The sequence below is a fragment of the Cydia splendana genome, chromosome 22 (assembly GCF_910591565.1).
Source record: "Cydia splendana chromosome 22, ilCydSple1.2, whole genome shotgun sequence".
NCBI lineage: Eukaryota > Metazoa > Arthropoda > Insecta > Lepidoptera > Tortricidae > Cydia > Cydia splendana.
Window position 1 is genome coordinate 2,286,460 of NC_085981.1, and position 16,795 is coordinate 2,303,254.

General features: G+C 40.3%; 3 protein-coding genes across 3 annotated transcripts; 2 read left to right on the forward strand and 1 right to left on the reverse strand.

Moving 5' to 3' along the window:
- The first annotated feature begins 2,320 nt into the window (after nt 1–2,320).
- LOC134801554 (carbonyl reductase [NADPH] 1-like) lies at nt 2,321–3,044 on the forward strand. Its single transcript, XM_063774148.1, has one exon. It carries the CDS (start codon nt 2,397–2,399, stop codon nt 3,036–3,038), a length of 642 nt encoding a protein of 213 aa, XP_063630218.1. The 5' UTR covers nt 2,321–2,396; the 3' UTR covers nt 3,039–3,044.
- A 4,548-nt stretch (nt 3,045–7,592) lies between these two features.
- On the forward strand, nt 7,593–16,046 carry LOC134801596 (carbonyl reductase [NADPH] 1-like). The gene is made up of 3 exons (XM_063774213.1): nt 7,593–8,274; nt 14,134–14,192; nt 15,768–16,046. Exons 1-3 carry the CDS (start codon nt 7,641–7,643, stop codon nt 15,900–15,902), a joined length of 828 nt encoding a protein of 275 aa, XP_063630283.1. The 5' UTR covers nt 7,593–7,640; the 3' UTR covers nt 15,903–16,046.
- LOC134801595 (piggyBac transposable element-derived protein 4-like) lies at nt 10,530–13,025 on the reverse strand. Its single transcript, XM_063774212.1, has 2 exons — nt 12,889–13,025; nt 10,530–12,225 (listed from the first exon to the last, which is right to left on the reverse strand). The coding sequence occupies exons 1-2, from the start codon at nt 13,003–13,005 to the stop codon at nt 10,645–10,647; spliced, it is 1,698 nt and encodes a 565-aa protein (XP_063630282.1). The 5' UTR covers nt 13,006–13,025; the 3' UTR covers nt 10,530–10,644.
- Nucleotides 16,047–16,795: the final 749 nt, after the last annotated feature.

Consider the following 16,795-nt stretch of genomic DNA (forward strand, 5'->3'; position numbering starts at 1 on the left):
CAACGGCTAGTTGTCCAAGTGTTCCTTGTAAAGTTCGCTATCGCTTTACAAGAGCTAAATCACCAATGAGAATGGATGTTTAATGGATATGACCAAGACTACTGAAGACATTACTATCGGAATTGACTTAATATGAATAGTATTTACTGAAGACGTTTACCGGATTGAACTTACTGAAAAGACAAAAAATGTACTTATGACTAGGCAGTATGGCTTAGAGCTTTAGCCTGTCCTGATGGACGAAAAAAAAAAATGGTATGTCCGAATTTTTTTATAATTATATGAATGTATAAATATGTCTGTAATGTTTAAGGACTTTGGATTTCAATTTTGGCAATTATTTATTCTGTATTGGCTCTCATTTGACCAATTTAAACATGCCGAAATAAATACATACCTAATACCATGGTATAATAATATTCTCCGCCTGGTACTCCATTCCGAGATTCGCGTATGACCTAACTGACACGCGCCTACGTCATCATGCTGTTTACAGGTTCTCAAACTTTGAAATGTGGGAGAATTTTAACCAACGGTGAAAATTATTTTAACGGCATTAATTTTAAGTTATTCATGTAGAAACATAGTAAAATAAAACAAATCTAATGTATTAAATTAAACTTTATTTATCTATACAAGACAAACGTTTAAAAAACTAATTCACAGTTACACATTAATTACCAAGCTTACGACGTGAAAAGTTTGGTAAACACTGCGACTGCTGACACTGAGCGAGAAGGAAATAACAATTAACACGCGTTCGACAAGGATGACGGTCAGGGCATGAAGTTATCTAGATCCGAATTGTCAAATGTGCACAGCGCTATCCTGTGTTGCCAGTAGTATAAACAGAATTACCCGAAAGTCTGAAATTTCTTTCGTGAATCGGAAGATATTGCTAACGGGTAATTAAAAATGACGTGTTATTGTAAAATTTAAGCTAAAATACATATAAATGAAAATTATAAAATTATAAAGAAATATTTTAACTTATTAACCATAGGTATAATGTACCCATGTAACATGTTATGTTGAAATAAAGTGGCAATGTTATTGTGACGTAGGCCCGTGTCACTCTGGGAATGGAAGACCATGTTTTATTAGACCATGGTAGCATCCTATAGAAGTGGTGTGCGCGTGCCTCCGTGAGGGACAAAACATACGCAATGCGACAATATTAAAAACACGTTTTAACATTCATGACAATAATTATTGATATAAATACTAGAATACCACAATGGTATATTTTTAACATTGGCAACATGTGCGACTGAGACACCGCGGCCCACTTTTGCTATTTCAAGTGCAAACAGAATAATATTATAATCAATAATCAATCACTATCTGGTACGAAACGTCTTTCTGGCTCGGTGATAAGCATAGTACGTCGTTATCGCGGGGGCAAAAACAAGCCTGTCAAAGAACACTTGTAACAGAACTTCTTTTTAGGGTTCCGTACCCAAAAGGTAAAACGGGACCTATTACTAAGACTTCGCTGTCCGTCCGTCCGTCCGTCCGTCTGTCCGTCCGTCCGTCCGTCTGTCTGTCACCAGGCTGTATCTCACGAACCGTGATAGCTAGACAGTTGAAATTTTCACAGATGATGTATTTCTGTTGCCGCTATAACAACAAATACTAAAAACAGAATAAAATAAAGATTTAAATGGTGCTCCCATACAACAAACGTGATTTTTGACCAAAGTTAAGCAACGTCGGGCGTGGTCAGTACTTGGATGGGTGACCGTTTTTTTTTTCTTTCTTTTCCGTTTTTTTTTTATTATGGTACGGAACCCTTCGTGCGCGAGTCCGACTCGCACTTGCCCGGTTTTTTTTTGTAAAAGTGGAATATAAAGCCTGGCAAAAAAGAGCAGAAATTAAAAAGTGGCAACACTGAAGTGTCGTCCCTTTCAAATCAATATATATAAGAGAACGGGACGACACTACAGTGTTGCCACTTTTTAATTTCTACTCTTTTTAGCCAGGCTGTACTGCCTACACATTTAAACCTCTAAAGGCCCCAGTACACAATGGGCCATCGCCGGCCACTCCAAGGGAGGCAGCCATGCGGTAGAATGAGATAGCAATATCACTTGCTCCCTCTAACGCATAAATGCGTCCCATGGAGTGGCCGGCGATGTCCCATTGTGTACTGGGGCCTTAAGATGTTCCAAAACGTTACTCGATAGGAATGTCACTTCTGTTATTATTTATTTGTCATAATCTTTCACTACTGTCAAATCGTTGTTGCTACCGCGATAACGATAACGAAGTTTCAAACGTATGGCTGATAAGAGTGATAAGGTCCACCTTATATAACTTCATGCTCTCAAACAAAACATTGTTTCTTCCAAAAAGTGCGGTAGGAACTTTGCAAAACTATTAAATTAAACCAAAAAATGGTTACCAAAGTTGCTGTAGTGACCGGTGCAAATAAAGGAATAGGTTTTGCAATTGTCCGAGGCCTTTGTAAGAGATTCGATGGCGTCGTTTACCTTACATCCCGCGACGAAACTCGAGGTGAAAACGCTGTGATCCAACTTAGCAAAGAGGGCTTACACCCAAAATATTACCAGTTAGATATAACTAGCGTGAAAAGCGTAGAAAAGTTTCGCGATTACATTAAGAAAGAGTACGGCGGCATCGATATTTTGGTAAACAACGCGGCAATTGCGTTTAATAACAACACGAAAGAGCCGGTAACAGTGCAAGCCGAACAGACTTTGTTCGTGAATTATTTCAGTCTTCTGTCTACTTGCGAGATTTTATTCCCTATACTGCGCAATGGGGCTAGAGTGGTCAATATCTCAAGCTCATGCGGCCATTTGACTCAAATACCAGGTGTGGCTTTGAGGAACAGATTTAAAGACCCTAATTTGACCATTGAGCAGTTGGGAGAGTTGATGCAGGAGTATATAGAGGCGGCTAGGAAGGGGACTCAGGTGGCGGAATGGGGCAACTCGTCATATGTGGTGTCTAAGGTTGGAGTAACAGCGCTGACCAAGATACAGCAACGAATGTACAATGATAGAGGTAAGTAAAAGTTACTTTTTAGGGTTTTTGGGGCGTACCCAAAGGGAAAAATGGGACCCTATTACTAAGACTCCACTGTCCATCTGTCTTTCTGTCACCAGGCTTGAAATAATAGGCAAAACCTAATCTGTAGGTTTTAATTAGCAAAACATGACGTATGAGAATGACAATATGAATTAGGCATATAGGATAGAAAAATAATAAATGTTATAAGAAAGAGGTTCACTACATTCACCCGGGCCAGATATAGTCGGATAAATACTTCGGCGAATTCCGGATTCTGCCAGACCTCCGGGGTTGCTCTGCACCTGCGGGTTCATTGCCATCAGGGCTCAGTGGCTCTGGCACTTCTTGCAGAGTTTCGGATGGCGATTGCGACAGCGGAGTGGCGAACGGCGAATCTTGGCCTGAGTGAGTCGGTGATGAATTCGGCGTATTCGGTGGCGAACAAGGTGGCGGTGACTGTGCTCTTTCGGGGTCGTTATCTACATACTCGTTATCCCCAGGGATATTCCGTTCACAGCACCCGAGAGGAGCTAGGTGACGGTTGGACACAGTCGTCTCTCGTCCATCCTCAGTCCGTACGTATGAATACGTGGGATTGGTTTCTATTACCTCCACTTCTTCTACTAACGGTTGGTACTTCGATTTTCGATTAAATCGTCGCATAAGGACCTTGTTTGAGCTAGTTAGCCATGTCGGAATTGATTCTCTATTTGGTGATTTTCGCGGATGGCGGAACATCCTCTCATGTGGCGTGCAGTTCGTAGTTGTGCATAGCAGGGAACGTATTGAGTGCAACGCTTGCGGAAGGACATCCTCCCAACATTCTATTGGTAGGTTTCTAGACTTGAGCGCTAGCTGAATAGATTTCCACAGGGTTCCATTCAGTTTCTCGACTTGGCCATTTCCTCGAGGATTGTATGGCGTCGTACGACTTGTTGCTACTCCTCTGGAGTTAAAATAGTCCTTCACCTCATCCGACAAGAACGATGTCCCACGATCGGAGTGTACGTAGGCAGGCATGCCAAACATACTAAAAATGCTGTCTAAATGTTTGATAACAGTTTTGGCGCTTATGTCGGAGCATGGAAAGGCAAACGGGAATCGGGAATACTCATCGATCACTGTTAAAATGTATTTGTTACTTGATCTAGACGGTACCGGCCCTTTAAAATCCATGCTCAGTCTTTCAAATGGCGCTACAGCTTTTATTAGTCTATTTTGTGGATCTGCTTTAGAGAATCTAGGCTTAACTTCTGAGCAGATGCGACATTGGTTCGTCATGTTCCTTATTTCTTCAATGGAATATGCCAAGTTTTTGGAACGAACCCAATGTGCCATTCTTGTCACTCCGGGGTGACAGAGAGCTTCATGTAGAGACTGCAGCTTCGCAGGTGTATCGACGATGGCGCAGACACGGGAGAGGGCATCCGCTACATGGTTCTGCGTGCCGGGTCTGTACACTATATCATATTTGTATGGAGACAGCTCCAGGCGCCAGCGCTGAATTTTCTCATTTTTGATTTTACTGGTATGTTTTTTGTCAAACATAAAGGAAACAGAACGCTGATCAGTGATGAGCAGAAATAGCTTCCCGATGAGAAAATGCCGCCATTTCTTTAAGGATTCAACGATCGCATAAGCTTCTTTCTCAATCGCCGAATGGTTCTGTTCACTTTGATTGAGTGTTCTCGAATAGAATGCTACAGGCCTGCCAGCCTGTGAAAGCGTCGCTGCAATCGAGTGCTCCGATGCATCTGTCTCAACCGTAAATGGAACGTTGTCGTCAATGGCGTGAACACACGATTTTACTATGTAGTTCTTAAGATCTCCGAAATCTTTAATCATTGTATTGGTTAGTGGAAATGTCTTTGTTTTCGCTAGCTCGTGTACTTTTTCAGAGAAGTTTGGTATCCACTTTGAATAGTGTGCGAACATGCCCAGGGCTCTGCGCATACTGGGCAAGTCATGAGGAGGAGGTAAGTTTAAAAGAGGCTCTAATCTGGCACTGTCAGGTTTGATAACATTATTAGCGATCGTATAGCCAAGTATATTAATGGAAGATTGTTTAAAAATAGATTTGGATTCATTGAGAGTCAGGCCATACTTTTTAGCAGCTGTCAGAAAGTTTTGCAAGTTCGTATCATGCTCTTCAGGTGACTTGCCACATATTGTTATGTCATCGAGATAGGCAAATGTGCCTGCCAGATTTTCTGTCCGAATAAGCCAATCTATGGTTCTTTGGAAGCTAGAAACTCCATTGGTAACACCAAAAGGGATGCGGCGGAATTGGTAAAGATTTCCGGCAGCTTCGAACGCAGTAAAATGTCTCTCCTCTGGCAAAATTGGCACCTGGTGGTAGGCACTCTTCAAATCTATAGCGCTGAAGACGGAGTATTTAGCCACTTTTGAAATCAATTCTTCAATGCAGGGAAGCGGGTAAGCATCTAGTTCAGTGTATTGATTAATAGTTCTTGAGTAGTCGATTACAAGACGTTTCTTATGGGTTGTAGATTTCGTAATTAGTACCTGCGCTCGCCACGGCGACCTACTTTCTTCGATGATACCTTCCTTTAAAAGGTTCTTTATCTCCTCCTCAATAAAGCGTCGATCGTCGTCACTGTACCGCCGTGACTTGATGGCAATAGGTTTGTATCCAGGCGTTAGGTTTGCAAATAAAGGTACTGCAGGCACGGACGCTGCAGCCACATTACAGACAACTAAGGGTTCTCTCGGACCGCCAAAATCGAATGCGATAGAAGAATGTTGAGCCAATACGTCGAGGCCAATAATGACGTCGGAACATAGATCTTCTACTAGCAGTAGCCGTAAGTTCTCATATGAATGCTTACCCAATGTAAGATCGATACTTATTTCTCCTGCAACTGGTGCACTATGACTTAGCGAGGCCATGGATATTGTCTGCTGGCTGGGCTTACTTGTCAAGGAACATGTCTTAGCAAATTTGGAATCCATAAAGCTCTTGGCACTGCCAGTATCTAGCAATACTTCAGCTTTGATACCGTTGATGTACGTAGGCATCGTTGTTCTGCGTAACGATGACGGTGATGCAGCGACGATGCTGGAACTGACATTATTCGTATCAGATATTGCAGCGCTGGTTTGATTCTTGCTACGACATACGTTAGCGAAATGTCCCTTCTTATTGCAAAGCTGACAAGAAGCGTCGAAGGCAGGACAGGTCTTGCGTGGATGCACACGTCCTCCGCAGAAGAAACATTTTCGATTAGAGCGCAAGGCTGGCGCGGCAGCGGAAGTGTTTTCGCTTGGACCAGCTGTATTGCGTATATTCTCAATAGTTGCATTCACAGGGGTCGTGCTGCTGTAATGTAATGTGTTGACTTCTGCCATCTCTAGGGAACGAGCTTGGTTGTGTGCTTCATCTAACGTTAGGCTCAAGTTCTCAAGAAGCCTTTCTCTTATTTTTGTTGAAGAGATTCCTGCTATGAAGGCATCACGGATATTGTCGTTCCGGTTTGTATTGCCATCGACGGCAGTGAAGTCACAGTCTTTAGATAATTGTTTCAGAGCTTGAATATATGTGTCGATTGTCTCTTCACTGTTTTGCTTTCGTGTAGCGAGAGCATGACGCGCGTAAAGGATGTTCTTAGGTTTTACGTAAATCCCGTCTAGTACGCGTATTGCTTGTTCGTAAGTTTGACACTCGCTTATGTAGTTATAGACATTTGGAGACAGATGATTGATTAAAATATTTAGCTTGACCTGATCGGAAGAGAGAACTTGCACCGCGAGGAAGTTGTTGAAGGTCTTCTTCCAATGTTCCCATTCTGCGGCCGCGGTGCTTTGCGATGGGTCTCCTTCAAAGCGCTCAGGGCGTAAATACTTATCCATTCGTAATTAGTCGTTTTGTTTGCTAATTAAATTGAAATAATAGGCAAAACCTAATCTGTAGGTTTTAATTAGCAAAACATGACGTATGAGAATGACAATATGAATTAGGCATATAGGATAGAAAAATAATAAATGTTATAAGAAAGAGGTTCACTAGTTGAAATTGTCACAGATTTATTTCTGTTGCCACTATAAAAATACTCTCAATTCCATTCCCCTTCTCACTCTCTTTAGGGATGATTACCGACATTAAAATCTAACTATCACTACACTATTCTATGTCCTTCCCCGTGACTGAAACTATCTCTATGCAAAATTTCAACTAAATCGGTTCAGCTGTTTAAGCTTGAAGAGGTAACAGACAGTATTATATTCTTTGTAACAGACACACTCGCATTTATAATATTAGTATGGATAAGTAATATAACTAATAAGTAATATAAGTAATAAGTATGAACTTGACCACTATCTTCATGAATTTTAAATTGTTCAGTGGTCTCTTCAACGCATCAATGTTTTCTTAACACCTATTAACACCCTATTAATAAATATTGACAATACTGACATTTATTTGGTTATCGCGTGATTATATTGATAGTGTAATTCGCCTCATTGTCTGTGCTTAACTGTCTGTTCACATCTGTCAAACTCAAATAAGTCAAAACATTGTTATTTTCCAAAAACATTGTGCGGTAGGAACTTTGCAAATCTAATCTAATAAATTAAACCATAAAATGGTTACCAAAGTTGCTGTAGTGACCGGAGCAAATAAAGGAATAGGTTTTGCGATTGTCCGAGGCTTCTGTAAGAGATTCGATGGCGTCGTTTACCTTACATCCCGCGACGAAACTCGAGGTGAAAACGCTGTGATCCAACTTGGCAAAGAGGGTTTACACCCAAAATATCACCAATTAGATATAACAAGCGTGAAAAGCGTTGAAAAGTTTCGCGATTATATAAAGAAAGAGTACGGCGGCATCGATATTTTGGTAAACAACGCGGCAATTGCGTTTAAAAACCACGCGATAGAGCCGGTAACAGTGCAAGCCGAACAGACTTTGTTCGTGAATTATTTCAGTCTGCTGTCTACTTGCGAGATTTTATTCCCTATACTGCGCAATGGGGCTAGAGTGGTCAATATCTCAAGCTCATGCGGCCATTTGACTCAAATACCAAGTGTGGCTTTGAGGAACAGATTTAAAGACCCTAATTTGACCATTGAGCAGTTGGGAGAGTTGATGCAGGAGTATATAGAGGCGGCTAGGAAGGGGACTCAGCTGGCGGAATGGGGCAACTCGTCATATGTGGTGTCTAAGGTTGGAGTAACAGCGCTGACCAAGATACAGCAACGAATGTACAATGATAGAGGTAAGTAAAAGTTACTTTTTAGGGTTTCGTACCCAAAGGGTACCCTCAAAGGGGACCCTCAGCCTTGAGGAACCGATTAAGAAGACCCAAAGGGTAAAAACGGGAGCCTATTACTAAGACTCCACTGTCCGTCTGTCTGTCTGTCATCAGGCTGTATCTCATGAACTGTGATAGCTAGACAGTTGAAATTTTCACAGATGATGTTTTTCTGTTGCCGCTATAACAACAAATACTAAAAAGTATGGAACCCTCGGTGGGCGAGTCCGACACGCAGTTGTCTGGTTTTTTAATTTTAATTGAGTCACAGTTAATATGCTTTCCTGCATAATATGTGTAATATGACTTAATCCCTTTAGAAACTTTGCAGATTTTACAGTATTTATATTTAGGTAATAAGTAGGAAGGAAAATAATTAAATATCGCAATGCATTCTAACTATTCTATGCTTAGCTGAAAACTGGAGATAGAAATTTAATAAAACATTGATTAGTAGGTGAATTCTGTATTTGTATTAAAATTAAAATACAAACTGGTATTGATATGTCACAGTTTGTGTTGAATATTCATAGTATTATCCAGACATATAATTTAAAATGGAGAGAGCTAAAATTCACTGTAGTTGTGACTTGTGGCTGGAACAAATACATATCACTAAACATTCATAATTCAGTCAGCATCAAGTTATTAACTATTATTATCTCCAGCATATAACCATCCATTTTTTTGAACAATAATAATTATTCCCTATACTATATTCAACACATTGATGAAATCAGCTTTTAAACAAAATAAACTCATCATCAAAGTTCACTAGACTTAAATAAACTCAACCCCTGACTTGACAGCTCCCATTCCATAAAAAATTGTCAAAATTACCAAACATTACCATACTTATATCACATTATAAACCAATTTTCAACTAATATTGTAAAGTATTTGTCGATATGCAACTACCAAACATTCTTGAATAAATAACAAAATTTAAACATAACGCCTAAGAAGTTTCTACTTTCTCATAACGCAATTTTAACAATAAATAGCAAACATAACATATTCCTATTAACAAACTTGAAAAAATAAAACTTTCACTTGATATATACTTACTGAACAATTTAACAACTATAAATATGAGTTTTATGACTAATTGCAATTATTCGTTTAATGAGATATATGAGAACGAAAGGGGCTGAAACCATCACCATTTCTCATCCATCTACATCCAAGTCAGTCTCAATCTTTTCCATATAATATCGTTACGCGGTTATCACACTGATGCATCGCACGCCGCTATATATACACGTATAGCGATGTCCCTCTCACACACCGGAGCGGCGTGTTGATCCGCATCCAATGCGAAGACCGCTTTAAATTACGCCTATCGCTCCCGGCCTACCCCGTTACGTAAATTAAGTCACATAAGGTCAATGTGGAGAAGAACGTCATCACAAAATAAATAATAGTACATACCGTACAGAAAGGAAATTTCCTACAAAACCGAAGTTTGACAGCGGTTCAGGGTCGAATCATGCGGTCCCTGTCTAATATATGGCACTATCCCTTTCGGCTATTTAGTGTTGTCAAAATTCAAGCCATATTTTATCTGTGGTCGTGCACGCAAAGGGACGTCAAGTGGTGCCAACCCTAATAATTGCTCGGAGCAATGCTGAGCCGAACGGAGCCGAAGTTTGCCCGAAGGGAGGAGTTTCGCACCCCTGGCGTCATATAATTTATTTGGTGGGAAACCGTCGTAGGGCAAAAGCTCTCGTATTTGTATACGATCTTCCCTCAGACAGTCAGAAACGAGAGTTTCGCTCCTTCTGCTCTACTGAGTACTGACCTTCTGTAAGTGGAGTACGTGTACACACGCAAGAGTTAGAAGCGACGAATGAGCTTATAGACGGTCTTTTACACGTTGACCTTGAAGGACAATAAAATTGGCGACGCAGGAAAATTTTGCAGGCCAAAATTATCTGCGTCTAACTTTAAAATTAAGTCGACCCGCACTTAAAAGCTGACATGCTGAAGCCCTACCACTTAACACTAATTGGTGGCAAGATAGTTTTTCTAGAGTATGTGCGGAAAGAGAAGAGTATTAGAATGTATGGGCCCCCTTACATTCCACCACTCTTCTCTTTCCGCACAGACTCTAGTAGAAGTTAGCTTAGTTTGGGACTAAATCTAGCTTAAGTGTTTAAATTTTACGTATTTAGCATAACACTCGCTTGCACGTCGCTTGCAGCCAAACCTTTAACCACACCGTTGTCTGAGTTAAGCGGTAGATAATGCATAGATAAATTTACAAAGCACATCTATTTATCTCTTTCTAAAACAAGTAAGTGCGAGAGAGACTACACAATAAACCTGATAACCTTACGACAATGCTTCTGTCTCCGCTGTAGAGCCCTGATGGAATATTTGAAAGCACGGGCAAGCACATAGATATACTTGGCATATTGCGCACATTAACTTAGTATCCCTGCGTTTCTTCTGTTTCGAGCAGACCTTACAGCGTTGGTATTTATCTGCTTTGGTCGGCATATGCTGCGCTGCCGCTGCAGGCAAAGTGTTGACAGAGTTATTAATGTTCCTCTTCACTGGCCGATCTATGCTTATAGTACTGCTGTTATACGTTTCAATCAGCTGTCTTATAAGTCGCAGTTGGAACGTAGCGTAGGACGTCCTGTTATACGGATCTTTAGTCATTCTCCAGCAGTTAAAAGCATTCAACGAATGCATGTCCACGACGTGGAACAAGAGTTTTTTATGCCAGTGCAATGGGCATAGACTCCGGTGCGTCGACATCATGAATTCGGAGTTATCGGCAAAATTCATGTTCATGATCTTTGAAAAGTCTATGGATGCTTTTGGTTTGTTTATGAAGTTTCCTGTCGTTTTGTCTCTCTTCTTTAATGGGAGCATTCCATCGTTATGGACGGTGGTTAAGATGTATGTGTAATGTCTGTGACTATGCCATTGGATGGCGGTTAGCGGAGGGCAGTAGCCAACGGAGACTTCGTACTGTTTCAAGTTCTTTATGAAATTGGGCATCCCTGCTTTTTTCTGAGTTGTCTTTCCGCAAGAGTAAATACCATTCTCGTACAGATATTTGAATAGCCTTGGACTTGTATATCGCTCATCAACATACAAGTGTCTATAAGTATTGTAATAATCCTTCAACAAACTCGCGATCACCGTTTCTGTTGCCCTCAATCCATTCATTATAAATTGATCTGTTTTCTCTCCACCGAAATAAAGCGTAAAGTCATGTATTATATTCGTTTTCAAGTCTCTAAGCATGAAGAGTTTTATGCCTGTCTTCTTCATGTCATGGCGAGTCATAACCCCTTTGAAAGGTACAATAGTTTCGTTTACAGATAGATTCTTAGACGGACATGTGACGACTGTTTTGAATTTGGCTCTAGCATGATGTATTAAGATATCAATGATGTTGACGTCTGTAGACATGGTGGGTTTTCGTAGCAGATAGAGCAATGTTGAGAATCTCGTGCGGTTCATCAGCGTACCAAATATCGGAGAGTACAAGAGATGATCCGTCGACCAATGTTCATCCAGCCTAGTTCTTTTATTCCGCGTCATCAGCATACACAAAGTCAGGAATATATAGAATTCTGGTACTGTCAAATCGTTCCATTTCTTCAAATGCGAGCTGGATTCCTGGTCATCGATATATTCCCTGTAAGTTTGGTTGATGCTTTGGACGATTTGAAGCATGATGTCCGGGTCAAAGTAGTGTAGGAAGTAGTCTATTTCTCTTGTTTCTTGGAACATGAGTATTGGGTCGGTCTCGAAGGGGGTCTCATTGAAAGGGACGACGTTGGGTTCGAACCTGTCGGAGGTCCACTTGAAGTCGGAGTTTCTCTTGGAGAGGGACTCGGAGACTTCTTCGCCGTCGGCTGGATCGTTGTCGTTGTCTTGTTCATCTTCGGAGCTCTGCTGAATAAATAAAACGTTATGTCTATGTGTCAACTCGAAAGTTGCATGTGAGAGGAACAATCCTGTCCTTCGGGCTAATTAATTAGAAAGGGGTGATTACTTGAGTACGACACAACTTGCGCCTTTAGTTAAGATTGACGTAATCGAATATATTTTATTTGTATGTAACTCTTCTAAACACGACACAATAAAAAATCTGACACATAACAGTTTGTATGGAATAATAGTGGCTTTATAAATATTTTACCAAAAAGTACTCTTATGAGTAGAAATAAATAACCCGAAATATTGTAGGTAATTTTTAGGGTGGTTTATTTCATTAAAATCTCACTTCTACTACGAGTCGCTGCTACAAAACTGGAAATACAAATAACTACCTGCTACGCTACGTCGTACTTAGTACTCGTACCTAGTAGGTATACTACGAGATGTCGAGATATGATTTTTGTAACAAATGCAATGTACGCAAGTTCATACAAAGTGGATCCTGCAATTAAATGCAAAACTCGCTAAACGAACGAAGTATTGAAAACATGCACACTGGAGCTGCACAGGGCACAAAGTGCAGCTTTTGCAATAAATAATTGAATACTTGTATACATTTTGAATACTTCGCCTATTTAGCGAGTTCTACTGACTTCAAACACGAATTAAACATACCTCACAACCAAACATAGAATCTGATTCCGACAGTTCATCCATCTCAAAATGTGACTCCGCGTCCATCATTCTTAACAATTCATCCGTAAACTTGTCGTCATCCATTATGGCCGTCATTTTAAAATTCAGAACTATAAACGGTTGTAGTAATTTTAAATTTGGAATTGTGTTCTCGGTTTGACGTTCGTTTGTTTTGTCGGCGATATCGATCGGTGTTTCGCGCATGATAGGTGCGCGGCGGTGTTGCCTGTTGTGGGGAATTTTACGAAAACATGCGGAAATTAGGTCAGGCAACGAATGCTCAAAAAAAGTTGTAGAGGGAAATGCTAGGAACACAATTTTTGACTCCGTAACTTTGTTTGGACTAGTTAGGAGGTGAGCTTATATCACAAGTCCCCGGCCGTAGCCCCTATGCCGGAGGGAGAGGGGGGTAAGAAGGTCCTATTTTTCGGTTTTTCACTTATATCTATCTTAGCACAGACTTTACTAAGTCACACTCATTCATAGGTAACCGAATTTGTTGTCATAGCTAAATCACTAGATGTAGGAACTACTGGCGCTACCTAGATCTTAAAAACCTAGAAATCTAGGTCTATTACATAGGAAACCTGGCAATCTTTGCCCTGAATACAGGACGATGATTTTTGCTCAACCCCTTTGTTGCCTATAAATAGTTTTGTTGCAATTTTCGATCGATTAATAAGCAATAGCAGATAATGCAGATAGGGTCGGTCCACACTAACTTTACATGGCAATTTAGATTGTCGATCCTGTCATAGTAGGACAAAAAGATCAGAAGAATCAGATGACTGCTGAAAGAAAAAAAATGTTGCCGATAAACGCAACTAGATATTACAAAAATATTTTTTACCGAAACTTGCTTGGATAAACACTTACGATAAGCGTTCCAAGATTAGGATTGTTTGTCATCATAAACACGACAGATCGACGTCAGAAGCGCAGAAATTTCCGCAACAAGCCAAGGACATCTATATGTATTTTAGTGTTTCCCACTGCTGGGCAAAGGCCTCCCCTCTTTCCCGCCACTTGTCTCTGTCTAATGCACACCATCGCCACTCCACACAGAATGTATCTAGGTTGTCCCGCCATCTCCGTTTGGGTCTTCCTCTGCCCCGAGATCCATCCTGTGGGATCCAGTCCGTGGATACTTTAGCCCAGCGTGCTGGGTGCATTCGGCAGATGAGCCCAAAATTATACTTAATTTTATTTTATACTTGTTGACAGATATAAAGGTGAACGCCGTGCACCCCGGCTACGTGGACACTGACATGTCATCTCATAAAGTGAGTATATCACCAGCGGGCTCAGCACGGTTCCATTTTTATCGACTATCACTATGCGCGTCCCTTTCGCACTTACATACTTGTTAGAACGTGACAGGCATGGTGTGACAAGGGATAAAAACGCGACCGTGCTAAGCCGCCAGTATTGTTAACCCTTTTCTAGCGACCACATAAGCGCCAATTGAATTTCAACCTTAGGAGTCCGATTTAAGGTTCATATTCGATTGGACTTTCGGGAAAAGTTACTTATCATTAAATGAATCATCAATGCAGCATAAATTTTAATATATTTGCATTTTTTGGAAAAACCTTGTAGTTTGGTGCGGCCTGGAAAACGGCTCTCTCGCGCTTTAATAGTAGTTTATGTGACTGCTACAAAATGGGAGTCATTAATACGAGTGGGTTTGTAAATCGAGCGCAAAACAAGTTTCATAAAAACACCACAGGGCTTGAGCACAAATCACGCGAGGTTCGATAGGGGGTGGGGGGTAACGAAAAAATCACGATAGATCACGTTGGGGGGGGGGGGGGGGGGGGTAGGTATAAGAAAACCTCACGTGTATTTTTCTACAGTGAACGAAACTATGAAAAAAACACCTACCACATGAGTAGATACTTTTTTTCGGTTTCGTTAAACATAAATCTTCACTCTGCACTTCAAAATAGCGAGTCTATTTAACGAAAATAGAAAATAAACAAGATTTTCTATATAAATACAATTTTTCATAAAATTAGGACGAATGAAAAAAAATCAATTAAATACACGTGAGGTTGTGTGGGGGGAAAGGGTAGCGAAAAACCTCACCAAATATCACCAGGGGGGAGGGGGGGTCAAAATGTGGCCGAAAACACCTCGCGTGATTTGTGCACAACCCCACACGAGTGGTTATGCCTAATTATGTAGTTATTACACACACTGCTTTAATTTACGACCGCCATTGCGGTATTTGATCAATAAAAACCGGACAAGTGCGAGTTGGACTCGCCCACCGAGTGTCGTTTAGTATTTGTTGTTATAGCGGCAACAGAAATACATCATCTGTGAAAATTTCAACTGCCTAGCTATCACGGTTCATGAGATACAGCCTGGTGACAGACGGACGGACAGCGGAGTCTTAGTAATAGGGTCCCGTTTTTACCCTTTGGGTACGGAACCTTAAAAACTGATACTAGATCAAGGTCAAATCAAATTCCTTTTTTAAGTGATGTTCGAAATTTTAATGTCATTATGAAGTCGAAGTCGACGTTATTATTAAGCTAATACCTATCTTATTTTCACAGATAAGAAATATGTTGTAACTTGTAACAAAACAGATCTTTGCTGGCTGTAATTTGCAGTTTTTGAATGCACCTTAGAGGCTTTACGGTATACCTAATATGTGTGTTGTAGATATAGTTTGGCAAGCCATTTCCGTCAGTAGAAAACGGCGGCAAATTTAAAAATAGAAGTTGGCGCGAAGAGTTGTCCTCCCATAGAAAATTTGAATTTCGCACCGTTTTCTACTGACTAAGTGGGTTTGCCAGAGTATAAATAGAACGAATGGTAGTCAACTAAACTTTTTGTTTTTATTAAAGGGCCCGCTGACCATCGACGAGGGCGCCTCAGCCCCGCTGTTCCTAGCCCTAGAGGCCGGGGACTCCGTCAGGGGACAGTATGTGTGGTATAACAGCAAGATTGTCTCCTGGGACGGGGAGAAACCGGAAGGTTAAACATTTAACCTTTTAAGCGTGCTTGTGTCGCGGTATGAAGTTACACTAAGTTTTGTCTTATTCATCAGACCGCAGAGAAATGAGCCCGTTTTGTTTGTATATCAGTCTACGGTGGTTAAAAGGTTAATATTGTGAATATAACTGTCATAACTGTGGTGAAGTTGTTAATAAAATAATTATGAGTTATGGAATTTTTTGTGTTTATTAATCTTTTTACAAAAAGGAAACAGATCAAACATGATAATGCTTACATATTATTATAGTCAAAATTTCTAAACATGTTTTCGGTGAGGGAATGCGATAAAAAAAAAAACTTAATAAAAGAATTGTTTCTATTGCGATTTGTTATTCGTGTTATGAGGTAGGTTGACGCTATTTATGGTACTAGAAATAATAAGGATGCTAAATTCATTATCTTGTCTAGAACTTATATGTAGAGCTACAATCTAGTTTTGTACTAAGCAGATAATTCTGCTAACGAAGATAATAAAGAAAAATCATTAAGTCTTTCAGTGATTAAAGTTAATAATCCAGTAACTTTGTCGAATTTTGTAACCTGGATCTTTTGCGTCAAATAGTTCTGATTTTTTGCAGACTTGTTTATGATGTTGGCCCAATGAATAATCCAAGTTTGTGACCTCGAGCACCGAACGCAACATTGTCAACCCTGTTTTTGGGGGGGGTATACAAAAGTGTATACTCACTGCACTTACTTAGCCTACGAATACAAGTTCGAAAACATTATACATTTTGAAAGGCTTTATCTCGGAAAATATTAGATGTACAGAGACAATTCTAGTGTCTTATTGTTGCAAATTTAGTCTACTTTAAAAACGCCCTAGGAAGTTACTATCAAAAACTAGTACCGTAGGGTTATAATCGCCCAAATCTAA

Excerpts from the sequence above, each read along its gene's own strand:
- LOC134801554 (XM_063774148.1), top strand. The coding sequence starts at position 2,397 with ATGGTTACCAAAGTTGCTGTAGTGACCGGTGCAAATAAAGGAATAGGT.
- LOC134801596 (XM_063774213.1), top strand. The coding sequence starts at position 7,641 with ATGGTTACCAAAGTTGCTGTAGTGACCGGAGCAAATAAAGGAATAGGT. Across the intron at positions 8,275-14,133 it reads ACGAATGTACAATGATAGAG|ATATAAAGGTGAACGCCGTG; the intron begins GTAAGTAAAAGT and ends ACTTGTTGACAG. Across the intron at positions 14,193-15,767 it reads CTGACATGTCATCTCATAAA|GGCCCGCTGACCATCGACGA; the intron begins GTGAGTATATCA and ends TTTTTATTAAAG.
- LOC134801595 (XM_063774212.1), bottom strand. The coding sequence starts at position 13,005 with ATGACGGCCATAATGGATGACGACAAGTTTACGGATGAATTGTTAAGA. Across the intron at positions 12,226-12,888 it reads ATTCTATGTTTGGTTGTGAG|AGCTCCGAAGATGAACAAGA; the intron begins GTATGTTTAATT and ends TTTATTCAGCAG.